We start from the raw sequence: 27,873 nt of genomic DNA, 5'->3' as shown, positions 1-27,873 counted from the left end.
AAGTGACGCTTCAGGGGCTAGCTAAGCTCTGGGAGTGTTGATATTTTCGTCAGTCCGGCTGACTGGGGCCAAGTTGGAAGCCCGGAAGGGAGGCGATTTAAAAACTGTCGTGCGCGGGGCAGGCCACGCTGTCCTGTTGCAGTGCCCTCGCCTGCGAGTCAGAGCTTCGGGGAGACAACAGCACAACTGGACCGAGAGGAAAGGCAAGGAACAAGGGTGCCGACTTTGACTGAAATCTGAGACAGAGGGCAGGGGAGGGCGATCGTTCGCTTCTGATTGGCTCGTGGGCATCATCGAGGACCCACGCAACCGCTTCGATTGGTTGGTGCCCTCAATTGTTGTGGCGGCGGCGAAGATTTTGCCCACGTACTTCCGAGCGAGAGGCGGGGCTGTGCCCCGGCGCGCCTGCGCAACGCCCCGGGCCCCACCCGGTAGTTCAAGAACCTGCGAGGGGGCGGGGCGAAGAGGTGCTTGTTTTGGTTCTGTTTCCTTTGAAGCCGAAGGCCGGAACGAGCGTAGCAATAAACTTGCTGGACTTGGAGAGAAGGCTACGACAAGCTCGCCGCGGTGCCTTCATCTTGGACTTCACATCCGGGTTCACCGGCCGCGTGACCCGCGCGCCGCCGACGGTTCGAGAACCGGTGCCTCGATCTCTTTATCCGGGTCCCGGCGATCCCGTCGTGCTTCGCGCACCACTGTAGCCCCCCTTATCCGGGTCCTCTCCCGGCGTGCCCCGCGCCGAGTTTGGTGGGGGGTACTCGGCGGTGCCGCCATGACTATTCTCCCCAAAAAGAAACCACCGCCTCCTGACGCCGACCCCACCAACGAGCCGCCGCCGCCCGGGCCGCTGCCCCCGGCGCCTCGCCGCGGCGGGGGTGTAGGCGTGGGCGGCGGCGGCACGGGTGTGGGCGGCGGCGATCGCGACCGTGACTCGGGCGTCGTGGGCGCCCGTCCTCGAGCCTCGCCACCGCCTCAGGGCCCGCTCCCGGGGCCACCGGGTGCCCTCCATCGCTGGGCGCTGGCCGTGCCGCCTGGCGCCGTGGCAGGCCCCCGGCCACAGCAGGCCTCTCCTCCTCCTTGCGGGGGCCCCGGCGGTCCCGGCGGCGGTCCCGGTGACGCGTTGGGTGCCACAGCAACGGGCGTGGGCGTGGGCGCGGCGGGCGTGGTGGTGGGCGTGGGCAGTGCCGTGGGCGTGGGCGGCTGCTGCTCTGGGCCGGGTCACAGCAAGCGGCGGCGTCAAGCCCCTGGGGTTGGCGCGGTTGGCGGGGCAAGTCCTGAGCGTGAGGAAGTCGGCGCAGGTTACAACAGTGAGGATGAGTATGAAGCGGCTGCAGCGCGCATCGAGGCCATGGACCCCGCCACCGTCGAGCAGGTATTGGGGGGGGGTGACGGGTGACTGGGTGTGGTGGACGGGATGCCCAGACTGGGTAGGGGCCCAAGGAAGGCTATTTGAGATCGCTCCAAGAAGCCTTTGTCTTCTCTCTGAGCCTGGCACTCTTTTCTCTGGTAGTGGGGGTGTGAGAGATCCTCTTTCCCCCGCCAAGGACTTGGGGTTAGAGGCCCCAGATAAGATGGAGGACTTAAAAGCGGGGTCTGTGGTGTCTTCTAGCGCCCGTAGTTGTCATTCTGGGCCCAGGGACCTCATCGTGTAGGGCCAATAGGTAGGGACTCCCCAGGAGAGACAGGCAAGATGGAATGCCTCCTGAGAGGGGAGTCTCATGACTCTCCAAAGGACCTTGGTCTGTGTTCAGTGACTTGAGATTTCTTTTTCTCTGGGATAAGAATCTAAGACTTCTTCTCCAGGGAATACAAGTAAGGTGGAGATCTCAGAGATATGAGTGTCCCCAAGATACCAAAACCGTTTCAGGGGTCTGAGACACTCTATATAGGACAACCCCCTTCTCTTTCTCAGGGGGATACAGCACAGGACCATGCAGCAGTGGGATCTGAGACTCCCTCTTCTAGAAGTCAAGGGCCTGACACACACACATACATACCCCCCTAAGATCCCCTTCCCTATGGGAACAAGGGTCAAAACCAACACCCTGGGACCAGAAAGTCTCCTAGGGTACATGAGATTCATCCCCTTCTAAGTGACAAGGGTCTGTGCTTTTTCTAAGAGGTCTGAGACCTCTTTGGAGGCAAGAGTCTGAATTTCTCTCTAGGAGCTTAAGCTTTTTTTAAGGTCTAGACACTCCCGCCCCCCAGCACCAGGCCTGAACCTTTCTTCAAGAAAATGGGACTCACTGTTTCGGATACTGGAACCTAGGATTCCCCCTGCTTATGGACTGGGGCTTTCAGAGACTGGGTCTGAAGCCTCTTCAGGAAACTGATACCCCTCCACAGAGGTCTTTAGGGGACTTTTCTCCTCAGGGAGTGGTCTGAGTATTCTCTTTGGCCATCTGAGACTCACTGTGCCAAGGACTCTTGAGCTTTCCCTCAAGGACAAGAGATGCATACATACCTCAGTGACCAGTGTGTCTCTAGAGGTGAGGTCCAAGCTTCCCCCTCAAGCAACTTAAGGTACTTCTCAGGAACAGGAGGTCTCCCCTGCAGATTTGAGCCCTGAGACCCTTCCCTTGGGGCATGGGTAGAGTCCCTGGGGAATAGGGTTCCGCATCTCCCCTCATGAGTTTGAACTTTCTCTCAGCATATGTGTACCCCAGTCTTAGAGGCCTTTTGGGGGCATAAGATTTCATGCCTTGGGGACTTGAGCCTAAGCCCCCCTTCCACTTTGAACTAAGTCCTGCGGGCTGCTCATTACTCTTGGGGACATGGGTAAGGTGGGATTCTGGGGGAAAGAGTCTGAGCCTCCTCGCAGGGGCCTGAGCTTCCCCTCTGGGACAAGAGATCCTTCACCTTAGGGAGGGGCTTGAGCTCCCCCCTTGGGTATGAGCCTCCTCCTCCCCTCCCTTCCCCCCCAACCAGGCAATCCTTTCTCACCAGGGAGAGGGATGGGAAGTCCTCCCCAATGTGGCCTGAGGCCTCCCCCATTGGACAGAAGGACCTGGATGCTTTTCACAGTCATAAGAACTCCCTACCTGAGCCTGCTCAGGCTAGGAAGTTCTCCTTACTTTCTGTGAGAAAGTTGTCAGGTACTGGGGATGTGAGGACTGAGGCCTACCCTCAAGAACTAGGAGATGTGTTGAGTCTCTCCCTGACCCAGCTATGCTTCTAATTTCCTGGATCAGGGAAATATTCTGAGCTTTCTGAATTGGTTTCAATAAGCTTTTTTCTTCCCAGAGACAGGGAAGGGGTTTGGGACATCCCCACTGCAGGAAATTCTCCACCCACATTCCTCTCCCTCTTGGTTCAGGTAAATCTTTTTGTACTTCATGGGGGCCAGGGCCTGGTTTTGAGCCCCCGTCCTTGTTCCCTTTCCATGCATTACTACTTCTCCAGGCAGGATAAATCATCTGCCAGGGTGAGGACCAGGAGTTGTTTCTTCTCCCTGGTTGCAGTAAAGTGTGCCTTCCCTTCTCCACAGAAATGAGGAGTCCCAGGAATAGAGAGAAAGTCATGTGCTGCCATGGTGACTAGAAAGACACCTCCTTACATCCCCTTTGCATCTCCTGGGCTAGGGGTCCCTCCCTTGTAATTGTTCCCATAAGAACATGGAAGTAAAGCTCTGTGGTTGCATGATACTTTCCCTTCCCAATGACGGAGGAGAGGCTTCCTGTCCTCCCACTTCTTGGGACAAAGGGAGGAAGAAGATGCTTCTTTTTGCTTCACCTGGTTGAACTTGGGGATGAAAAGAGGGGAGATTCTTCCTGCTGCCCTAGGCTTGGTCCTGAACCGTCACTGGGGGCATTTGTAACCCAGAGGCCAGTTAGATCCTTGGGAAAGAGGGGAGTTGTTGAGAGGGAGCCCAGATGGTGAATCTGGTCCTTGTGACTACTCAGACTTCTTGTCTGTCCTGATGCTGTTACTGTATCTACTGCTTTTAGGAGCCCTTTTGACACCCTGGGGGTCCCAGTGCTAGGAAGGTGGTGTCGTCAGGGGTTTCCTTTCCCAGGTATGGCTGCCTTGCCGAGAGTCTCCCCTATGAAAAGAATGGCTTGAGAGCGTCCTGAGCTTGAGGACCCCACAGGGCATTTTGTGAAGGGGGCCCATGTGCTGAAGTGGTGGGAGAAGGTGGACCTGGCACTGAAGCCAGGATGCCTGGGTTCCCACCCTGGCTCTGATGGGGCTTTTCTGGATGAACCAGAATAGTTCTGCCTGTGCTCTCTGGGCCACAGTTTTCTCTTTGGTCAGGTAAGGAGCTGGTTAGGTATTGTTTAGCTTTGGGATTTTAGGGAGCTCACACCAAAGCCCTTTGGGCCTGGAGGTGACAGGGAACGGTAGGTGTCTTTCGAGGCAGAACTGGGTTCCTCTCCTCTCTCCCCTGCCCCTGTGTTCCCTCTCAACCATCCAAGCTTGGTGGTCAGGACAAGTGGCCTGGTCAGTGTGAGGCTCAGGGTTGGCAGACAGTGGTTTTTGTGGCCAGCTCTGCTGTGGTGAATAAACTCGGGGGTTGCCTCTTGGGAGACCTCTTGGATGGTTTGGAGGTAGGGTTGTGTGTAGAAAAAGTTTAAGCTTTGGAGCTGGCAGGCCTGAGTTCAAATCCCAGGATCTCCTGCTTAGCTGCCAAAAGTCCACCCATGCCCAAGGTTACTGAGTGTCTGAATACCTGACCTGGCCCACCTTGGACCTTGGCTGATTCTTCTCTTGAAGTTTCCCCAGGATCATCTGGGTTCTTCCTAGGAGCCTTTGCAACAACTGATCTTTGTTGGCAAAGACCCTTCATTTGGCTTCTAGGAACCTGCTGATTGCTCTGGTGAGGAGGCAGAGTGGTATAGCAGGAAGTGGTCTCTGCCTGGGTGGTCTGGGTGGTCTGGGTTTGAGTCCTGTATCTTCTGGCAGTTCCTTTTTCTGGGCCTCAGTTTCTCCATCCATAAAATGGGTAGTGGTGAGGAGGGAGGTTGTACTCATTGCTCTGAAGCTAGTTGTAATCTCTTTAATTCTCTGCTCCCTACTCCCCCCATCCATTGTGAAAGTTTTGAGTGGGGCCCCTTAGCTTTTGGGAGTATGCTATGAAGTTTCAAGCAGTTACCAGCTTCCCTCTCCCCAGCCAGTGCTGTAGGCCTTTGTGTGTGTGTTTTTTGTTTTCTTTTGTTGTTGTTGTTTTTACTTTTTGGCTTCACCACTCGGGATATGGGATCTTAGTTCCCTGACCAGGGGTTGAACCTGCACCCCCTGCAGTGTAAGCGTGGAGTCTTAACCACTGGACCGCCAGGGAAGTCCCTGTGTGTGTGTGTTTTTTTAAAATTTTTATTTATTTATTTATTTATTTTTGGCTACGTTGGGTCTTTGTTGCTGCGTGCGGGCTTTCTCTAGTTGCAGTGCGCGAGGGTACTCTTCGTTGCGGTGCACGGGCTTCTCATTGCAGTGGCTTCTCTTGTTGTGGAGCACGGGCTCTAGGCATGCAGGCTTCAGTAGTTGTGGCACGCAGGCTCAGTAGTTGTGGCTTGCGGGCTCTAGAGCGCAGGCTCAGTAGTTGTGGCGCATGGGCTTAGTTGCTCCGCGGCATGTGGGATCTTCCCGGACCAGGGCTCGAACCCGTGTCCCCTGCATTGGCAGGCGGATTCTTAACCACTGCGCCACCAGGGAAGCCCACTGTGTGTGTGTTTTTAACAGCTTTCTTGAGATATAATTCACACATCATGCAGTTCACCAGTTCAAAGTGTACAATTCAGTGACTTTTAGTGTATTCACAGAGTTGTACATCCATCACCACAATCAGTCAATTTTAGAACATTTTTTTCACCTCAGAAAGAAACCCTGCATCATCATCATCCCCCATCCCCTCATCCCCTCTCGGCCTCTGACAACCACTAATCTACTTTTTTTTTTTAAGGAATTCCTTTATTTTTTATTTTATTTATTTATTTATTTATTTTTGGCTGTGTTGGGTCTTCGTTTCTGTGCAAGGGCTTTCTCTAGTTGTGGCAAGCGGGGGCCACCCTTCATCGCGGTGCGCAGGCCTCTCACTATCGCGGCCTCTCTTGTTGCGGAGCACAAGCTCCAGATGCGCAGGCTCAGTAGTTGTGGCTCACGGGCCTAGTTGCTCCGTGGCATGTGAGATCTTCCCAGACCAGGGCTCGAACCCGTGTCCCCTGCATTAGCAGGCAGATTTTCAACCACTGCACCACCAGGGAAGCCCTAATCTACTTTTTGTCTTGATTGATTTGTCTTTTCTGGATATTTCATATAAATGGAATCATACAACATGCAGTCCTTTGTGACTTCGTTCTTTCACTTAGCATAATGTTTTCGAGCTTCATCCATGTTGTAGCATGCATCAGGACTTTTCTTTTTGTTGCAGAATAATAGAATCTTCGTTTTTTATTGTTTCTTTTTGTTGCAGAATAATAGAATCTTCGTTTTTTAATCCCCCCCACCCCCCACCCCAGTGGCCTGGCAGTAGGTTTGGAGCCTTTTGCTCTTTTCCAATTCCTCTGCCCTGGAGAGCTTGTGTTAGTCCTTAGCAGTGTGTCTGTCTGTTTCTCACTGGATGGGTTGCCTATGTTTAGCCTGTGGAGCAGAGCCAGTGTTCCTGGGTATTTTGGGGGAGAGAGGGGTGGTCTTGGCACCAGGCTTGCTGGGACAGAGCTGTGTAGCCCAGAATACTAAAAACCTCTTGGCCGTGGGTTCTGGGAAGACATCTGTCCATGAGCTGCCACTGCTGCTGCCATCTCCCCCTGCCTCCTCCCCGTTTCAGTGGCAACTCATTCATCAATAGACAGAGTCAGCAGCTTCCCAGGCTGGGAGGGGGGATTCCAGGCCCCTGCAGCCTTAATTCTAACCCTTTCCCTGGGGGGATGCAAACAGGGTGGATCCTGTGGGATGTGAGCATTGCCACGTTGCCTCACAGCTCACACAAGGGAGTGCTACAAGGAGGTTGTATTTGTTTCCTGTGGTTGCTGTGACAAATTACCACAAACTGGGTGGTTTAAAACAACAGAAATTTATTCTCTCACAGCTCTGGAGGCCAGAAGTCCGAAATCAGTTTCACTGGGCCCAAATCAAAGTGTTGGCAGGGCCACACTCACTCCACAGGCTCTATGGGAGAATCCAGTCCTCTTCCAGCTTCTGGTGGCTGCTCCCATTCCTTGGTTTTTGACCACATCACTCTGATCTCTGCCTGCTTCTCCTCTGTGTATGGGTGGTCTCCTCTTCTGTCTGTATTAGGTCTTCCTCTGCTGTTCTAAGGACACTCGTGATTGCATTTAGGTCCTACCCTGATACTCCAAGATAATCTCCCCATCGCAAGATTCTTAACCACATTTGCAAAGATCCTCTTCCTGTAACATTTACAGGTTCCAGGGATTAGGGCCTGATGTCTTTGGGTGGTCATTATTCAGCCTACTACAGGGGTGTTCTTGTTTCCCTTCCAGGGCAAGGAAGGGAGCTCATTAAGTGCTCTCATACTGGGCGAAGTCCTATAATATTTGAGTCTTCCCAGTATCCCTATTATTGGGAGGCTTGTTATCCCATTTCACAGATTGGAAAACTGTGGCTCAGAGCAGTTCATCACATGGCTAATAATTAGTGGAGTTGGATTGAAACCTAAGTCAGTTGGGTCCCACAGCCTGCTTCAACTTCTGTTGTGCCTTTGGACCAGTAGGTTGCAGTCTTGCACCTTGGATCCCCTGATGTCAGAGAGCTTTGCCCAGCCCCTTTGTGGAGGCTCAGAGATGTGGAGGGAGTCACCCACAGGTTCAGCAGTGGGCTTGGAAGATTCAGGGTCTGGACTTTTTGTATTTTTATTTTATTTTATTTATTTATTTTTTATTTAATTTTTTGACTGTGCTGCATGGCATGTGGGATCTTACTTCCCCAACCAGGGATCGAACCCTGCAGTGGAAGCACAGAATCTTAATCACTGGACCGCCAGGGAAGTCCCAGGGTCTGGATTTGACTTTCTTAGGCCTGGACATTGATGTAGCTTATGGCTGGCCCAGCTCCCACCTTTCACTCCCGCCATCCCTTCCTTCCTGGGCCATTTTCCTAAACGACTCTCAAGTTGGCGCCTTCCTTGGAGGCTCCTGTCCAGCTGGGGAGAGGAAAAGACTGTGCTCTGAGCTCTTGGGACTCTAAGCTCTTTTTGGAGCCCAGGACCATGACCTCCCTGTTTTCTCCCCGCAGAGGGAGAGAGAGAAGGGGTTTCAGCCAGAGCCTGCTTTAAAGGCTGCTGGTGCCAAAGGCAGTGGGTGGCTAGTGGTCTGGCCTCCAGATCCAGGCCCAGATGCCAGTCTGGCTGCCCCAGTACCGAAGCCTTGCTTGTGCAAGGGGAATGCTCAGGCGTTCTTAATCTTTAAGGACAAATCAGGATTTTCCCAAATGGGCTGCCAGGTACATCTCCATGCTGTGACTCATGAGACTTCTCTTGTTGCCTTTACACTAGGCTTTGCTGGTGCCCAAACCCCAGTTCCTTTCTGCCTTTGTAAAATGAAGATAATGCTTCCTGCCACCTGAGCTGTGGTAAGGACAGTTAAATGAGGTCACCTTTTGCATCTGGCACCTGGCATGGGCAGGCATTCGGCTAATATGAATTCATCTTTTTTCTTGGCCCTGCCCTGCTTACTTGCCTAGTCCTATCCAGGACTTTAGCTCTGCTGAACTCATTGCTGGGCCTCTGGCATCCCTGGAGTGACAGAAGTGATCTCTTATCCAATTAACAAGCGTTTCTGGAGGTCTTGGTGTTTTACTCCTTTACTCAGGTGGCACCTCCTCTCAAGTGCCAGCCTTAATGACTGGCCAGGTCCCTTCCTCTGTTTCACAGCACCCCTGTGTTCACCTCTTTCAAAGCCCTTGCTCACACTTCAGTGTGGACATTGCCTGTTTCCCCACCCCTCTGGCAGTTTATGAATTTATCGAGGTTGAGACCAAATTTGATTCATTTTTCTGTCCTCATTGCCAGCCCAGGGTCTGACTTAGTAGCTGCCTGGTGAACCTTTGTTGGATGAATAAGTAGGAGCCACTCTCGTCCTCTTTGATCCCCTGTCCCCTCTCGATCTCTTTTCCCCCCATACTTGAGGGCAGGAGGTTGCTGTGTTCCCTGCTTTTTTAGAACTACTTCTGTCCAGTCTGGGGTTGTAGTCAGAGTTGCAGCTTCCCTGCTGAAGACCCCTGGCTAGGGCAGGCGCCATGGTGCTGGGAGATGGCTGACCCTGCAGGGCAGGGATAGGGGAACTGGCTGGAGTAGGCCAGTCCAGTGTGACAGCCTCAGGGCAGGAGGGACACCTGGACTGCTGGAATGTTGTACACAAACAAGAGTTTGTGCTGTGGAAGCCCATTAAGAGCTTCCAGGTGCCTTTGTCATCTCTGGAAAGCCAGCCACACCTTCCTGGTGTGTGGGCCCTGATGGTGGGGCTACTGGCTGTTCCCTTGTCACCCTCTCTTCATCCCCTGCTGTGTAGCCACTCACCTGGGACTTTCTGAGGGCCTCTCAGTTGTACGTCATCTCTGTCTGTGCTAGTCTTGCCCCTTCTTTTGTTACTGATGACCACCTCACCAGTGCATGGTTTGTTGTTTAGAAAGCCTTTTCAAGTCCTGAAGCTCCTCTGAACCTCTTGACAGCTGTCGGGCAGATCACATATCCCCCGTTTGATAGGCTGAGGCTTGGAGAGTTCAGGTAGCTTACCTGAACTCATGCAACAAGTGAGTGACAGAGCTGGGGTTGGAACCCAGAGCTTTTTAGCCTCTAAACCTTGTGCTTCCTACTTTGCCAGGAATTTCTCTCACCTGAGCTGGCTAAAAATGGCCTGCAGAGAGGTGACCTTCTCTGTCTGATTGGCATTAGCCCAGATCCTGTAAATCCTTAGGCTGGGTCGTGTCCCCAAGGAGCAGCCTTGGGATTTCTGGTCCCTAGGCCTGATGCAGGCTCAGGCTGGCTTCTTCTGGTGGCCAGCAGATGGCGCGAGAAGGCTGGGAAAGATCTCCTGCTTCTGGTTTGTTTTGTTTTGAGATGGAAAACATGTTTTAAGTGACACTTGGACATTATTTTTTAATAGATTTATTTTTTAGAGCAGTTTTAGGTTCACAGCAAAATTGAGCAGGGGGTACAGGGAGTTCCCATACACCCCTTGCCCCCCCACACATTCAGAGCCTCCCCCATAATCAGTGTCCCCCACCAAAGTGGTACATTTGTTACAATCATTGGACCTACATGGACACATCATAATCACCCAAAGCCCATAGTTTACATTAGGGTTTGCTCTTAGTGTTGTACACTCTATGGGTTTGGATAAATGTATAATGATGTAACCACCGTTACAGTATGTAGCATAGTTTCACTGCCCTAAACATCCTATATGTTCCGCCTGTTCATCTCTCCTTTATTTATTTATTTATTCATTCATTCATTCATTCATTCATTCGTATTTGGCCACGCCAGGCGGCATGCGGGATCTTAGTTCCCTGACCAGGGATTGAACCCATGCCCCCTGTAGTGGAAGCGTGGAATCTCAACTGCTGGATCACCAGGGAAGTCCCTCTCCATTATTTTTTTTAAAAACATCTGAAAATACACACTTGCACAGATTCACTTAACCCCACACCTTTAGGGCCAGCTGTACTTTGGAATTCAGAAAAATTTCAGAACTTAGGAAAGTCACCTGGTATGTGTACTGTGTATTATGTAACACCTCCCGTGGGGTCTATAGCTGCACCTCATAGTCAAACACCTGAATGTTTCTGCATAGAAATGTTTGAATATTCGCCTCTAAGTGGAATAAATGGGTTCTTGTCAACTCAGGTCGGATTGTGGTGCTAAATGAGTTAGATAAAGACTTGGTTTTAAAAGCTTTTAGAAGTTTGGAATTTTGGGTAAGGTGTTGTATACCTCTTATAAAGGAGGCGGTGAAGTAAAATCACCTGTAATACCAACATTTAGGGATAATATTTTGTTGTGTAAAGTCTTCCCAACTTTGTGTGCATGTGTGTTTGTATACATATGCATATATATATGTTAAATGTGTTCTATCACAAGTGAGGTCATACTTTGCATATGTTTTGCCTTATACAGTATATCTTGGAATTCCCTAGCTGTATGTGGAGCTCAGGAACTGGACTCCCGCCAGTCACTCCCTCCTAAACATCTCCCCTACCCTAAGTGACTAGAGGGTCCCCAGGTGAAACTCCTTGAGGTAGAGCCAGGTTCTCCCCCCAGGCACTTGCTGGGTCTGGGCCTCTGGCTGCCTAGGGGAAGGCCCAGCACTGGATTCCCAGCGTGGTCAGCAGTGGTCAGAATACAGATGGGGCTTCTGCTCTCAGGACAGCTGAGACCCCTCTGGGAGCAAGTCTTCTGCTCACACAGTGACTGATTCCCTGAAAGAAAGGGTCTCCTCCTGCTTCACATGCACATGCACAGAGTTGTCAAGCAGGGCAGAGAACTGGACCCTGCCCATTGTCCTCTCAGCCAATCATCTGGGCCCCTTGCGAGCTCAGGGGCAGGGCCCTGGGGCGAGGGTACAGGCCTTTCCTGTTGCTGACCCCCACCTCTTCCCTCCAGCAGGAGCACTGGTTTGAAAAGGCCCTGCGAGACAAGAAGGGCTTCATCATCAAGCAGATGAAGGAGGACGGCGCCTGTCTCTTCCGGGCTGTAGGTGAGTCTCTGCCTCAGCCTTCAAGGGCCTAGGGCTGCCCCTGAGCTGTGTCCCAGTTGTCAGGAGTAACCCGTGTGACAGGGTTGGGGGCAGAGTTAGCTGGTCTTTTAGGGACTCCAGGCCCCAGCCTCAAGTTAGTATCTGGCCTCTAGCCCTCAGTCATGAGGCAGTATGGTGGTATGAGAGTAATAACAGCAATAATAGTGATAAAGAAAATAACATTACTTAGGGATAGATTGCTCTGTCAGACACTACAGGAAACCCTTTTAATTCTCCTCCAAGCTAGGTAAGTGTAGGACTATTGCTTCCAGTTGTTAGATGAGAAAAGTATCTCAGAAATAGGGAATGACTTACCTAGGGTCAGAGAGTACATAGAACATTCGGGAGTCGGAGTCTGGGGTAGGTTAGTCTGAGGCCTCTTAACTGCAGCACACAGCTGTCACCCTGGAATCATAGAACTTTTTTTAAACTTACACGAAAGAAGGATAGTGAACCCTCATGTACCCATCATTCATCTTCAAAATAATCGTTAACATATTGCCAGCCTTGTTTCATCACTACCCCACCCACTCTTTTTTACTCTCCTGAAACGAGTATTTTTAAAGCAAAACCCCATCATGGATCATCTCATTCGTAAATATTTCTGTATGTTTCTCTGACAGATAAGGGCCCTCTTTTTCTCTTTCAGCATAACAAAAATGCCATTATCATACGTAACAAAATAATTCCTTAATACCATCTACTATCCAGTCTGAGCTAGATCTTTGAAGCTTCTCTGGCTCTGAATCTCTGACTCAACGAGCAATTGTGAGGTCCTGTGCTGGTGTCCAAGGGAAGCTGGGAGTGTGATCTGATCCTCCCTTTGGAGCTCTGATATCTCCCAAGGAAAAGTGCCCTCCAATAGGGGCTTTGAGCTGGGAGTCAGAAGCCCTTTCTTCTAGCTCTCCCCCTGACTCATAACTTCCATTTTCCCATCTGTGAATGGTGTTGATTCTGAAGGGCTCATTGAATCCCTTCTGGGTCTGCTATTCTCTTAGTCTGTGCAGACCCTTCATGTCTGTTGGTGGGCTGGACTGACTCAGGCTCCACTTCTGGCTCTACCACTGATTGGTGGTGTGCCCCTGGGCAAGCACCTCTTTTTTTCCCTGAGCCTGTTTTCTGTATCTCAGGTACCTGTGTACCATGAGGCTAAAAGATGTTAAATGATGTTAAATGATAATGGTTAAATGAGATTGCTTTAGTAAATCCCTTTAGTGCCTGACTTGGTAGACTCTCATGGAACAATAGCATTGATAAAGCTTGAATGCTATTATTAGTGGTGCCTCAGAGCCACAAATGTTTGAGTGGGTGAAAGAAAGTTAGGTGGGGTGAGTGGTTGCCTCCCTATTCTACCAAGCAGAAGAGGTTCAGGCAATGGAATCTGCTGGGCTGGGAAAACTCCAACCTTCCTATCCCTGTGGCTCAAGTCCATGTTCTCCCTGGGATGTTTCCTAGAGAAAGAGCTAGGTTTGGGGGCATCTTGGACCAAAGGAAGGCAAAGAAAGAAGAGGTGGGGGCCCATTAGGTGTTAGGCCTGTGCCGAGACCTTAGGTTGAATGTGGGGTAAGCAAGGCTGCTGGTGGAGTGAGGGTCAGAGAATGCAGCTGGGCATCTGGGTCTTGGGTGGTCTTTGAGGCAGACCTTGGGCCTGGTGAGGACCTGGCTTGGCAGTAACCCATGTCAAGAACAAAATTTAAGTGTGTGTCCATCTAGCTGTTTCCCCCAAACACCTTCTGACCCTTCCCCCTCATTGGGGCCTTCCAGTAAGGGGCCTAAGCTTACAGGAAGAGCTGACCATGACAGGTTGAAGGCCTTTCCCTATCAGCACTATGGCTACACATTTCCTCTGACTGGGCTGCCCTTGGGTTTTCTTTGTAAAACCTCAGAAGCCCCACGGCCTCTCCCTGAGAAGTACATGACCCCCGGGCCTCTAGGCCTGACCTGGAGGTTTCCCTGGGGCAGAGTGCACAGGACATGTGCCTGGGAAGGGGACTTTATCTTCAAGCTTTCTGCTGCTGCCCCTCTGCTTCCAGCCTAGCTTGGGACAGGGACAGGTGGTAGTTACCCTAGACTCTGGTGAGAAGGGCTACAGGCCGCCACATATTGAATAGTAGAAGGACCACGTAACTGAGGGCTGGAGTTGGAGGGGGGACCAAAATAGAGGCCACTCTGTCGTTCCTTGACCCCGACTGATTGCTAGGCATTCCTCAGGGTGCTTCAGGTTCACCTGCAAAATTGCGATCATTATCCCATGAGACAGGTGAGAAGATTGAGGCTCAGGAAAGGGAAGTGACATGCTCAGGGTCATTAGTGGCAGAACTGCATGGGAACCGAGAGGTGTCCAAAGGACACATTCTTTCTATGACCTTAGGGAAGCCCTAGCTTCTTAGCTTAGCTGTCAACTGGCTGGGTGACCTTGGCTTTTTTCCTTGACCTCTCTGGGTCTTACTTCTTCCAACTAGGATCCTGTGGTCCTCTACTCTTAGAAATCCTGAGGCAGGTGGGTTTCTACCCTCTGTTTTACCTCTGAGGTCTGGGTGTCCCCAGTGTGAACCAATATCCACTGCTTGTGCCCAGTTCTCTTTTCCACCACCACCTGTTGGGAACTGGTGAGCATTGGCACAGGCTTGGGTGGAGTGGAATTGGCAGCCTGGGTCCCAGAGGTATCCTGTGGTCCACCCTGCCCCTGCTGTGCTCAGATAACCTCCTCCTGGAAACGTGAGTCTGCATCTCTCTTCCCTCCCTCTCTCTGTATGGCTTTGACTCAGCAAAAACCTCTGGCCCTGGCCCTGGTCTTGGCCTTGGCCTCGGCCTCTGTGGGCAGAGTGGCAGCCACATGTGCGTGTGTCTGCGTGGGCCATGGGGATATAGCTGGGACTGTGCATGTTACAGTGATGGGGCCCAGAAACATTAGCGAGGCCCACTGCTCTGGACCTTTTGGCCTTGGAACATGGACTATCAGCATTGGAGGAATGGATCTTAGATCAATTTTGACTCTTCTGTAAAAGGGAAATAGGCCTTAAGAGATAGTCAGGGCCTTATTTTCTAGGTCACACAGCCAGTATCAGAACATTGGTGTTTGAGGTTGAACCAGGCCAGGAGGAGAAGAATCCCATGGGCCACCATGTACACCAGCTTCTGTTGACCTCTCTCTGCCCTGCCTCCTTCAGTGTTCCCATCTTTGCAATGGGCATTTTATTTATCTATCTATCTATCTATTTATTTATGGCTGCGTCGGGTCTTAGTTGCAGCACACGGGATCTTTCGTTGCGGCGCGCGGGCTCTCTAGTTGTGGCATGCAGGCTGCCCTGCGGCATGTGGGATCTTATTAGTTCCCCTACCAGGGATCGAACCCACATCCCTTGCATTGGAAGGCGGATTCTTTTTTTTTTTTTTAATTATTATTAATTAATTTATTTATTTATTTATTTTGGCTGTGTTGGGTCTTCGTTTCTGTGCGAGGGCTTCCTCTAGCTGCGGCAAGTGGGGGCCACTCTTCATCGCGGTGCGCGGGCCTCTCACTATCGCGGCCCCTCCCGTTGCGGAGCACAGGCTCCAGACGCGCAGGCTCAGTAGCTGTGGCTCACGGGCCTAGTTGCTCCGCGGCATGTGGGATCTTCCCAGACCAGGGCTCGAACCCGTGTCCCCTGCATTGGCAGGCAGATTCTCAACCACTGCGCCACCAGGGAAGCCCAGAAGGCGGATTCTTAACCACTGGACCACCAGGGAAGTCCTGCAGTGGGCATTCTTGAGTAGAGGAGCAGGCATCTCAGAGACCAGGCTATTGAGAGGGCTGAGTTCTGCTGTCTCCCCCGCTGAGGGTGTGCCAGTTGGGGTAGCTGGGGCCACAGGCCAGGTATGCACCACAGCTGCTTGACAGGCAGGTGAGGCCTTTTTTTTGGGTTCATCTCCTCAGTGGGGCCAGGGTTCCCACTGGGCCAGGAGAGAAGCAGGGAATAAAGCAGGTCCTGTCTCCCCCTACTGCTTTGTACACACATTTGTGTGGTTTGTTTTTAGATTTCCCTGCACACACCAAGCTTCCTTTTCTGTCCTCAGTGGAGCTCGCTGTGGCTCTTCCAGCAGGCAGGTAGGCAGGCAGGCAGGCAGCAGCCTGGTAGGGAGGTAATCCCCAGGTGCCTCTAAAACAAATTGTAGGGCCTTGTACTTAAACTCTTTATTTATTTTTAAAAAATTTTTATTACTATTTTTTTTGCCTGCACCATGCAGTATGTGGGATCTTAGTTCCCCGACCAGGGATTGAACCCATGCCCCCTGCAGTGGCAGCATGGAGTCTTACCATTGGACCTCCAAGGAAGTTCCCCTTAAGCTCTTTAGAGAGTCCAGGCTCTCCTGTCTTGCTTTTCCACATAATTCCTCAACAAATAGTGACTACATTTTGGGGGACCTTCCCCCAGGCAGCAGGGGAGGGAGGTTGAGACAAGTCTGTTAGAGCCATTGGCTATTCCCCCCTCCCATCAGGCCCCCTGGCAAAGGTTAGGAAGGAGGTGTGGAGGGGTCCTCAGTTTGTACAGCCTCGTATCTTGTCCAGCCTTCAGTCTTTCCTGGTTGGTGGCAAGGGCATCTACTTGTTGGATGCGATAGTTCTCTGCAGTTGTGAGGGTTGTTGTGTGGGTATTTGGCCTCAGGGAACATCTTTGGCAGGATCTGCTGGCTGTGTGCATGCACATGTGCATTTCTATGCTGGTGTCTCTGTATGCTCAGAGAAAGGACAGAAGTAAGGTGTGGGGAGGGAAAGTTCATGCTGACCTCTGTGGCCCTAGTGAGGGGTACAGCCCCTGATATCTGTAATCTCTGCCCACTCTGAGGCCTTTCCTGCGTTCCAGCTGATTCCTGCTTGTGCTGGTGGGGAAACTGAGGCAGTCAGGATCAGGCCTGGCCTAGGGAGTCAGGTGGCTAAGGTGATAGCTGGATTGGGAGTGGTGGTAATGTCACCTGGGGCATCAGTGCTTGAAGTTACCAGTTAACTCTTTGAAAGCCTGGCCTCTCTTTCAACCTCCCAAATGTGTGACCTTGGGCCAACTATGCCACATTTCTGTACCTCAGTATCTGTCCTGTGTAAAGTAGGGTTTTTTGGGGTAAGAATGGAATGAGTTAGAATGTGAAAAGGCCTTGGTGGAACCAATTGTAGTATTGTACTGAGGATTTCTGAGCCCTATTTGGGTTGGGGACAGAGGTGAGGTAGTGGGGACCCCCTTCCAGCTGGACTCTGGGAGGGGAGAGCAGGTGCAGATTGCCCACAAGTGCAGTGTCAGCAAGAGGAGGAGTTTCGGTTTCTATCAAAACAAGTGCTGTGAATTCCCCTACCTCTGCAGGACCATTGGGCCCTTTCCCTCCACCTTGGACCCCACAGGGAAATCCAACTCAGCCCCTGGTTCCATGTGCCACCTTCTCGGGAGGAGGAGGGCTTTCTGCAGGACAGAGGTAGGGCTGGCAAAATCAGACAAGCGTCTCCTGAGTGAGGATTTCTGTGTTCTTAGCCCTGCACTGGGTGTTTTTCCTGCCTTATGTCATTAAAAAGATCCTTCTACTCTCCCTCATTGGCAAGGTACTGTTGCTCTGTTTCCTTGGTTCAGAGATGCACATTTTCTTCCACGTTGATGATCCCCAAACTAGGGTACATCTTATAACCAGTGAGGTGGGTTCCCCCCTCCCAAAAGCTGTGATTAAATACACGTACCGTAGAGAAGGTGATATTTTACATTTTATAGATAAGTAGAGAAGGTCATACTTTGCCCATACGTAAGGAACCCATTTTGTGAGGCCTGTTTGGTTGCTAAAGATTTGAACTACAGGCACAGAATGTAGGCTTGTGGACCTCTGGATTCAGCAAAGGTAGAGAACCAGTTCTCCCTTCATGAGAAGGGACAACCTAGACTTCGAGTTTGGGGCTTTCCTCTGGCTGATGAAGTGCAACAGAAATGAGGAAGGGCTTAATAAGTGGTTCCGGTGACATTCTAGCTGACTTGTGGGCGGCTAGCTATCTGAAGGAGTCATCGTCCTCCTTATGACAAACGGAGCCCTGTCTCTTGAACACCTAGTATGCTTTAGGTGTTCGCAGACCATCCCCTGTAGTCTTAACAACGCCCCATGAGAGGAAGAGGAGTTACTCTCCCCCACTTTATGGATAAGGACATCGCAGCCCAGAGTGGTTAAAGGCCTTTTCCAGTGCCACATAGCTAGGAGGCAGAAGAGCCTTTCTGTCAGGCAAAGGAGTCAGTGACAGGGCAATGGGGGGACCCTCATGGGAAGGTTCTCCCCCAGCTCCCTTCCCTGTCCACAGCCTCCCCTCTTTCCCGCAACGTCTTGCATCTGGCATCTAGGTCGGGTAGATCTACCTCCCAGGCCTGGAAACGCCTGTTGACCCTTCCCTAGGAACATCTCAGCCACCTCCCTGAGCCTGACAGACCAACCCCTATTTTTTAACCCCTTCATTCCTATCTCAGTTCCTGTTTACTGCAGCTGCTGACAGCACTGCCTCTTTGGCACCCCAAGTTTATTCTACAGAAATAGCTCCGGCAGCCACAGTGGGTTCTGTGGTCCTGGCTTCTAAGAAAGGCAGCGGCAGGGGGCCCCCAGCCTGTGCACAGGGCATGTGACTTGCTGGAAGTGCCGCTGGGGGGTGGGGTGGGAGAGAGTGTGGCCGCAGAACCCACATCCTTGTTTACATCGGTGAAGGGGCTACCCCTTCCCGCCTTCACAGCCCCCACTCCCCATCCCTCTCAGGTCTCTGCACCTCCAGGAGGACGTGAGACAGGCATGGGTCCTGTTCTCTATCTCAGAGTGGCCTTTTTCTCCTTATCTCACATAACCCTCCAGGGAAGGAAGGGGAGGGCAGCGAAGGCGTTCTTCTGGCGATTCTTCACACAGGTAGACTGGCTGTCATGGAAGAACTCTGCAGTGTTCCCTGCGGGACCTGCCCCTGCCCCTGCCCCAGTGCCCCAGGGAGATCCCGTCAGAGCAACGGTCCTCCGGGGAGACAAAGGGAAATTCCCTCTTCGTCTTAGCCAGTGGACATAAGGCGTGCCTCATCGTCAAGCCCACTTTAATTTCTCAGGGAGAAGGCTCCCCGGCTCCCCCAGCCTTCCCATCCACTCAGCAAACTGTTGCCAATTTCTTGCACTGCATCAGGCTCTGAGCTGGGGGTGGACTTGGATGTGAACTGCCCTCTGCCCTCAGTGGGAACCCAGTGTGATCAGGCAGATGAAGTCTGTACGCACCTTTGATAAATCTGGTGATAGAGGTGCTCTGGAGGGTGGGGACCTGTTTTAAGAATACATTGCTGTTTGACAAGTAGGCAGACAAGGAGGATGGAAATGATGTCTTAAAAAGGGAACAGCATGTGTGAACATCCTTAAGTGAGGCAGAGGGAGCCTAGTTCTTATTGTGACCAAAACCCTATAATGCCTGGACCATTTGGGCCACAGGCTGCCTTTTCTGAATTAAGCTTAAGTCAGGTGCATATGTGTCTTATCTCTCTTATAGACTACATGCTTCTTGCGGATAGGGGCAGGATTTTACGCACCTCTGTCACCTTCACAGTACTGCACGTTCAGGCCCCACTACAGGAAAGGGGGCTCTGAGTGACTGCTCTGTCCCAAACCCAGTGCTAGTCACTTCACACCTGTTATCTCATTAATCCCACGAGGGGCCTGCCAGGAAGTCATCCAGCTCCATCCCATTTTACACGTGAGGCATATGAAGGTCAGAACACTTGGGTCATTTGCCTCTGGTCATTTTGCTCACTAGTACCTAGCAGAATTGGGCTTAGAGCCCAGTTGTTTTTCTTTTCCTTTCCTTTCCTTTTTTTTTTTAACCTTATAAAGGCCATACTGACTCCTGAGAGTCAGGAAACTGAATTCTAGAATTGAATCTGTCACAGACTTGACTTCTGTGTGACCTTGGTCAAGCCACAAACTCCCCGAGCCTCCGTTTCCTCATGTGAAAAGTGAAGGGGGTGTATGTGGAATTGATGGTACTTAAGGCCACTTAGGGATTTAAAATGTTTGTTGACAAAGTCATCTGCCCAAGAGGCCTGTGGTTGTGTCCCTCTTACCTGTACTCTTGTTCTTAAAGACTGTCCCTGCCTGCCTCTTTTTTCATGACCCTATTCCAGCCCACAAGGCCAAGAACTCTCCATGCCTTAGGGTAGGAAAGGGCATTTCCCTGGCCCCCAGCCCTCCACCCGCAAGGATGTTCTGTGACTCAGAACTCTTCTTTGGTGGCAGCTCTGACCCCAGCCTCTCCTTCTGTCCCCACAGCTGACCAGGTGTATGGAGACCAGGACATGCATGAGGTTGTGCGAAAGCACTGCATGGACTATCTGGTGAGACCTTGCAGAGACCTTGGGGCGGGGGCAGAGTGGGAGGATCTCTTCTCCACATAGAGCTTGCTCCTCTGATCTATTCTGCAGATGAAGAATGCCGACTACTTCTCTAACTATGTCACAGAGGACTTTACCACCTACATCAACCGGAAGCGGAAAAACAACTGCCATGGCAACCACATTGAGATGCAGGCCATGGCAGAGATGTACAACCGGCCCGTGGAGGTGTACCAATACAGCACAGGTACTTCTGTGGTGTTGGTGAGCGACTGATCACGCCTGGTCCGAGCCTGCCCCACCCAGCCCTTTGTGGATGCTCCCTCCTTCTCTTTCTCTGCAGAACCCATCAACACATTCCACGGGATCCATCAAAATGAGGATGAACCCATCCGTGTCAGCTACCATCGGAATATCCACTACAATTCAGTGGTGAATCCTAACAAGGCCACCATTGGCGTGGGACTGGGCCTGCCATCATTCAAACCGGGGGTAAGCAGGTCCCCGTGCCCAGAATGGATGCTGGATATAGAGACCAGAAATCTCTGTTGGAGTTTCAGTTTTGCCCCTAGCCCACAAAAATATCCTGTCCCCTCTCTGAGTCGCCCGTAAGGTCTCACCTCTACCCAAGGTGATCTCTCAGGGCTCATTCTGTGGTCTTGGTTTGCCTGTCTGAGCTGGCTTACCCATCTTTTGTGCCTGTTAAGGGTTGGCATTTTGGGATATGGAGTCACACTTGGGAACTGTGAGCCAGGGCTTGGTCTGGGTGTCTTGGCACCCACATGGATCCTCCTCCGAACCTCAGCAGGTACAGACAGCTATGGTCACAGAGACTTGGAGTGTAGGCCTGGCCCCACCACTTACTGGCTTGGGACCTAAGGCAGATTGTACAAGTAATTTGACTGGCAGCTTGGCCGATACAGAAAGTGCCTAACACTGGGCCTGGTGCCTAGTAGGTGCTCAGAAGGTGGCAGTACATTTTCTCAGCACACACTGACAGATTCTGATTCTCTGTCTCATAAACAGTTGTCTTCTGGGGATTTTGGTATCTTCTATTCAGGTTTCACTTCCTACAAATAAAAAGTGCTCCTGCCTCATTTTAGGAAACACACCCTAACACCAGCACACCCTCTAACATAAAGGTTTTTTGGTTTTGTTTTTAAAATTTTTAATCTCAGAACAGTTTTAGATTTATGTAATTATTGTGATTATAGAATTCCCATATACCCCCTATGATTAACGTATTAGCATAGTGTATTTGTCACACTTAATGAACCAATATTGATATATTAACTAAAGACCATATTTCTGTGACAGTTTCTCTGAATTTCCTTGTTTTTGATCTGTTTACAGACTCTATAGTTTTGCCTTTTCTAGAATGTCATATAATTGGAATCATACAGTATGTAGTTTTCTCAATGGCTTCTTTCAAGTAACACTGTACACTTAAGATTCATCCGTGACTTTCTGTGGTTTGATCACGTGTATCTTTTCTTTTTCCTTTTGTTAAAAATGTGAGTGCCCTAAGTTTTTTTTTAGTAGACTTGCTTAGAATAGTTTTAGATTTCCAGAAAAATTGAGAAGATAGTACAGAGTTCCCATATACCCTCCTCCCCCTTGCGCACATTTTTGCTATTATTCACATATCAGATGACTGTGATACATTTGTTACAATATATGAACCAATATTCACACATCATTATTGACTAAAGTCGTAATATCTCCTTAGGCTCCCTTGTCTGTGATGGTTTCTCACACTTTCATGTTTTTGGTGACCTTGACAGTTTTGAGGAGTACTGGTCAGCTATATTGTAGGATGTTTCTCTTTTGGAATTTGTCTGATGTTTTTCTCATGATTAGACTGGGGCTGTGGGTTTCAGGGAGGAGGATCACAGTGGTAAAGTGCCGTTCTCATCACATCATATCAACAGTGTATACTGTGAACGTGATTTATAACTGTTGATGTCGACCTTGATCATCTGGCAGAAGTAATGTTTATCAAGTTTTCTCCACTGTGAAAATTACTCTTCCCCCACACCACCCCCTTTTCCATGCTGTACTGTTTGGAAGGAAGTCATTTACAGCCCACACTTAAGAAGTGGGGTTAGGGAATTCCCTGGCAGTCCATTGGTTAGGACTCTGTGCTTTAACTGCCGAGGGCCCGGCTTCAATCCCTCGTTGGGGAACTAAGATCCCACAAGCCGCACAGCACAGCCCAAAAAAAAGGGGGGCGGGATTATACTCCATCCCCTTGAGAGCAGAGTATCTACATAAATTATTTGGAATTCTTCTGCAAGGGAGATTTGTCTCTTATCCTCCATTGTTAATTTATTCAGTCATTTATATCATTGTGGACTGATGGGTATATCTTTAATACTTTTACACTTTGGGTTATAATCCAATACTATTTTTATTTTGATGCTCAAATTGTTCCAATTTTGGCTATTGGGAGCTCTTTTTGTTGGTTCCTGCGTCTCTGACATAACCCCATCATTGTGGTGGTGTGTTTTGGGAGCGGGGGGTGTTTCTTGGTTTGTTCGTTTTTGTTTTATTTATTTATTTATTTAAAATTTATTTATTTTTGGCTGTGTTGGGTCTTCGTTGCTGTGCGTGGGCTTTCTCTAGTTGTGGCGAGCGGGGGCTCCTCTTCGTTGCGGTGCACGGGCTTCTCATTACAGTGGCTTCTCTTGTTGTGGAGCACGGGCTCTAGGTACACGGGCTTCAGTAGTTGTGGCAAGCGAGCTCAGTAGTTGTGGCTCACAGGCTCAGTAGTTGTGGTGCACGGGCTTAGTTGCTCAGCGGCATGTGGGATCTTCCCAGACCAGGGCTTGAACCCGTGTCCCCTGCATTGGCAGGCGATTCTTAACCACTGCGCCACCAGGGAAGTCCCTGTTTTATTTTGTTTTAAATACTTACTTTCTGGCACTACAAGGTGCTTCAGGCTCACCTTGTATATTTCCTGCCCCATTCCTAGAACCAGCCATTTCTCCAAGGAGTCCTAGTTCCTTTTATTGGAGAATGTTATTAGAAACCAGCATCTGGGTGCTGAGTTTGCTCCTTGCTATTGGGGTATCCTTGTTTCTAGGCCCTTTCAGCTGACAAAGCAAGGAAGTATATGTGTATGTACTAACCTGTGTGTATACACATATCTAGAAATATTTCTACATGTAACCAACTGTATCTACATGAAGCTGTAGTTCTTACTGATATCTTTAACTGATGGGTACCTTGTCATTTTTAATTTGCAGTTCCTAATGACAAATGGTGTTGAGCATCTTTTCACGTGCTTATTTGCCATCTGTATATCTTCTTCGTAGTTGTGTGTTTAGATTTTTTTGCCCATTTTTTAATTGGCTTATTCTAACAGAGTTTTACATTCTTTTTGGACTGTTATCCATGGGTAAAAAATTACATTTTACATCATTACTTAGCGCACGCACACATTGGTGTGTGGTGTGTATATGTGCATTAAAATAAGTTTCACTGAACGATACTTCACATTTATTCCCTGGGATATGCACTGATACTTTTCATTATTCCGTTTTTAAAGATCTGTTATGTCTCACAGCCTGACAAAGAACACTCTCACACAGTGTTCCACAACTCCCAGCACCCCACACCATGCTGACACTGTTGTCTTGTCCAGTTAAATGCCCCAGTACTCCCTCTACCCTGTGTACACAGAGCTCGCTTCTCGGGTGATCTTTTCTCCTTGTCCCATCTGGGCATAGATGAGGGGGGCCTCAACAACGGAGTCGTCACTGGGTAAGGCTTCTTTAAATTCTAGCCCTGGCTGGAGAGCACCCGACTGCCCCAGACTTAGTACTTCAGTTGAGGTGTCTTAGGGTTGGGAGCAGAGCTTCTGAGTATAGGAGTTTGGAATGACATGTCCCACAACCCAAGCCTGCCTTCCCCCAGTCCCTGATGAATAGGCAGCCTGCCCAGGGGGTTGCTTAGTAAGAGTACCTGCCTTTGTGCCTCCTCTCTTCTGGGCCTGTGGGCCCATCTCCCTGAGCCAGTTCTGGCTCTTGGCCAGAGTTCAGAATGTCAGCCCACATCACTGTTCCTCCCCCACTCCTTGCAGTTTGCAGAGCAGTCCCTGATGAAGAATGCCATAAAAACATCGGAGGAGTCGTGGATTGAACAGCAGATGCTGGAAGACAAGAAGCGGGCCACAGACTGGGAGGCCACAAATGAGGCCATTGAGGAGCAGGTGGCTCGGGAGTCCTACCTGCAGTGGCTGAGGGATCAGGAGAAACAGGCTCGCCAAGTCCGTGGCCCCAGCCAGGTGGGTCCTGGGGTCTGTCACTAGCCTGGCTAAGAACCTGTTAATTCCCACATTCTGCCCACAAACAGGCAGAAAAAAACTAAGCAATTTTGGCATCTGGGAGAGAAGGAAGCTCCCAGCCCCGTCTGTACCTCATCTTGGCCTTAGTCTTGGCATTGTGCCTTAGAACTCTCAACGCCTGTGCAGAACTAGCTCTTTGAAGGAGTGAGGGAGGGCAGCCACTGGTGGTGACATGCAGGGTTCATGGATAGTTTCAGAGGGACAGGCTTTTGCTGAATGTTCTTGTGTGGCAGGCTCTGTGCTGAGGATGTAAAATCAGGTCTGGCCCGCTCCACCCTCAGTGATTCTGTCTGTTAAGGGAAACACATGCGTCAGTGGGACCCTTGACCCTGGCTGGGAGACCAGTGAAGGTGAGGGCTCTGGTCAGTCTCCACACAGAAAGGTTGAACTTTTAGGGCAGGGAGTGGGGCATGACAGTGGAGCCAGGCATTTGAGGAATCACAAGGAGTTTAGAGTGATTAATGGACATTGGCAAGAGCTGAGTAATTCGTTGAACAAATATTTATTGCAGGTCTATGCCAGGCACTGTTCTCAGTGTATAGGGGTACATTGGTAAGCCGGGCAGTCCCAAATCCCTGTCCTTGTGGTACTTACATTTATGCAGAGTGGAACAAAATAAACATAATGAATAAATTAATTGAGAGGTGGTGTGGATGAAAGATGTAGAGCAGGATAAAGGGGATGAGTAGGACTGAGTGGGGCTGGGAGTTCACAGTATTAAATAGCATGGTCGGGGTTGGCCTCAGAGCAGGTGAGATTTGAGCAAAAGCTTGCAGAGGTGAGGGTATTAAGTGCGTATGCCAGGGAAGGCAGAGGGCCAGCTAGAGCAAAGGCCCTGAAGTAAGTGCACACCTGGTGTGATTCAGAAGCAGCCTGGAGGCCATTGTAGCAGAACAGAATGTAGTAGTAGATGGAGTCGGAAGGCGGTGGGGCCAGATCGGAAGGGGCTTGTGGGCTGTGGTGAGAACTTTGGCTTTTTTTCTGAACGAGGCAGAAGCCATGAGAGGGTTGTGAGCAGAGAAAGAGTGGGATCTGACTTAGGATTTAACAGGATCCTCCTGACTGCTGAGTGTAGAACGGAGTCTAGGGGGCAAGGGTGACCAACAAGGAGAAGGCTACTATAGCAGTTCTGGTGACTGACGACAGTGCTGGCAAGGGAGGGGGTGAGAAGGGGATAGATTCTGGATCTATTTTGAAGGTGGAGGGAACAGGTTTCCTGTCAGATTGGCTATAAGGGTGTGAGAGGGGCTTTAAAAGAGCTTACCTTCATCCTGTGGTCCATTGTGTGACCAGGAATGGTGGTGGCCTACGTAGAAGCTATATCATAGCCAGGATCCTGGGAGGGAGCGAGCCCTTTGGGGATGGGGCAGAGGAGGGTTGCGACTAGTATTGGTCCTTACCTCCTCCTCCTTCCTCACTGCAGCCCCGGAAAGCCAGCGCTACGTGCAGCTCTGCCACAGCAGCAGCCTCCAGTGGTCTGGAGGAGTGGACCAGCCGGTCCCCAAGGCAGCGGAGTTCAGCCTCGTCACCCGAGCACCCTGAGCTGCATGCCGAGCTGGGCATCAAGCCCCCTTCCCCAGGCACTGTCTTAGCTCTTGCCAAACCTCCTTCACCCTGTGCACCAGGTCAGTGACTTGCTGATAGGGAGCATGCAGGGGTCAGGAGGTCCTGCCTAGGTCCTGAGCCCTGCCTCTGACTGTCCATCTGCCCCAGGTACAAGCAGCCAGTTCTCGACAGGGGCCGACCGGGCTACTTCTCCCCTCGTGTCCCTCTACCCTGCTCTGGAATGCCGGGCCCTCATTCAGCAGATGTCCCCCTCTGCCTTTGGTAAGCCTCCTCTGTCTAGGGTCCAGGGGCCAGCTGGGAGTTGGGGAGAGATGGAAGAACCAGCTAGTCCTGCAAAGGGGGCTTCTTGGGCCTCTGGCCATCTCCCCAGGAAAAGAGAATTTTTCAGGTCCAAGAGTCTGTCCCAGAGGCAGATCTGAGTGGGGTTTTGTAGGCCCAGAGGAGTCTTCTCCTTAGAGAAAAGAATGATGGGGGCCTGAATGGGATCTCTCCAGAGCCAGGGATCAGCAAAGGGCAAGGAGAAGGCAGGCTTTAAAGTGCTCTGTCATCCTTTTTCCCTTCCTCTTGCCCAGCAGGCCTGAACGACTGGGATGATGATGAGATCCTAGCGTCGGTGCTGGCAGTGTCCCAACAGGAATACCTAGACAGTATGAAGAAAAACAAAGTGCACAGAGACCCACCCCCAGACAAGAGTTGATGGAGACCCAGAGACTGGAGACCATCTCCCAACCCCCACACTCCTGCCCTCTGGTGCCACCCCACCTTCTTTGGCTTTCTTCCCTCTTGCCTTCTTCCTTCTTCCCTCTCTCCCCTCCTTTCACTCCTCCCCACTTCCCTCTGGCTAGCCCACCCCTGCGCGCCCTCTCATTGCTGCCACCACCATCATCACCTGTCTCTTCGCCAGCCGACGTGCCCTGTTGCCCCCTGCACAGCAACATCCCTGCATTCCACAGGGGACTCGGGCAAGGGTGCTGAAGGTAGGCGAGAGGCACACAGAGACAAACCAACTGGCAGCCAGGCAGCCCCTGAGGAGAGACATTCAGACAGAGGAAAGTCTCCCTGTCCCCGATTCCTTCCAAGATCAGAAACTTGGTCACCCCACCACATATGATGCCGGGGAGGTGGGAGGAAGAAGTGGGAAAATCCCCTTCCCAGTACCCCAAGAATGTCTGAGCCTTCAATGTTGAACTTTTTCTTTATTAAAATGTACTTTTATCTTATAAAATCAACCAATCAAAAAGTGATGTAGACAACAGCACTGGCTCTATGAAAGTGGCATCTCTCTGGTTTCGGGGCAGGCAGGCCACGGGGCACGAAGATGTGATTGATGTCCCTGGCCTCCAGCTCTGTGGAGGTGGGCAGGGTCTAGTGTGAGCCAGGGTTGGGTGGGAGGGCAGGGGGGGCAGGTGTCAAGTGGGCTTTGGACAATGAGACTCTGACCTTGCTGCATTCCTTATGCTTCCACCACCACCACCAGTCTTTTTGGAATCTTGGGGTGGGGGGCACCTTTGAGGATCATGGCCGCCGCCCAGGATTTGAGTGTGGGGGGTGGGAGCAGCCTTGGCAGATGGGGCACCCATGCCCTGCAGGTGTCAGCAAGATCCGCCATCTGTAATGTCCTTGGCACAATAAAACCAAATGTCAGTTTCCCCTGAGCGCCTCTGTTCTGTGTGGGACAGGGGGTGGGTGAGCCTCTCATCAGAGGCGGTGATGGCCCAGACCTTGGCTTGACCTCTAAGGGCTGTATGCTCTCCATTGGGGTCTTTGTGGGGGCCCAGAGTTTGTTCGTATTTGATTCACTGGTTACTAAACCAGCTTTTGGACCTGTTACCACCAAGAAAGCTCTGTCTTTGCCCATCGCCCTTGCCTCAGTATTGGCACAGGATGTAGCCTGCCCACTCTATTTCCTGGGGTGTGATGGGAGCAGAGAA

The 27,873-nt window shown here is 51.0% G+C and overlaps 1 protein-coding gene across 3 annotated transcripts; it reads left to right on the top strand.

Moving 5' to 3' along the window:
• OTUD5 (OTU deubiquitinase 5) lies at positions 1 to 27,592 on the top strand. Of its 3 annotated transcripts, none has more exons than XM_057538274.1 (9): positions 1 to 1,372; positions 11,558 to 11,648; positions 19,967 to 20,031; positions 20,119 to 20,275; positions 20,372 to 20,520; positions 24,113 to 24,316; positions 25,800 to 26,001; positions 26,090 to 26,203; positions 26,515 to 27,592. In XM_057538274.1, exons 1-9 carry the CDS (start codon positions 773 to 775, stop codon positions 26,637 to 26,639), a joined length of 1,707 nt encoding a protein of 568 aa, XP_057394257.1. In that variant the 5' UTR covers positions 1 to 772; the 3' UTR covers positions 26,640 to 27,592. The 3 variants fall into 3 exon arrangements, with proteins under 3 accessions (XP_057394257.1, XP_057394255.1, XP_057394256.1); XM_057538272.1 differs by having other exon boundaries at positions 2 to 1,372; positions 11,555 to 11,648; XM_057538273.1 differs by having other exon boundaries at positions 3 to 1,372; positions 11,555 to 11,648; positions 26,518 to 27,592.
• The last annotated feature ends 281 nt before the right edge of the window (positions 27,593 to 27,873 follow it).

The sequence above is a fragment of the Balaenoptera acutorostrata genome, chromosome X, assembly GCF_949987535.1.
Source record: "Balaenoptera acutorostrata chromosome X, mBalAcu1.1, whole genome shotgun sequence".
NCBI lineage: Eukaryota > Metazoa > Chordata > Mammalia > Artiodactyla > Balaenopteridae > Balaenoptera > Balaenoptera acutorostrata.
Note: the sequence above shows the minus strand (reverse complement) of the source record. Positions and strands in the feature narration are given on the sequence as shown.

Excerpts from the sequence above, each read along its gene's own strand:
- OTUD5 (XM_057538272.1), top strand. The coding sequence starts at position 773 with ATGACTATTCTCCCCAAAAAGAAACCACCGCCTCCTGACGCCGACCCC. Across the intron at positions 20,032-20,118 it reads AGCACTGCATGGACTATCTG|ATGAAGAATGCCGACTACTT; the intron begins GTGAGACCTTGC and ends TCTATTCTGCAG. Across the intron at positions 26,204-26,514 it reads GATGTCCCCCTCTGCCTTTG|CAGGCCTGAACGACTGGGAT; the intron begins GTAAGCCTCCTC and ends CCTCTTGCCCAG.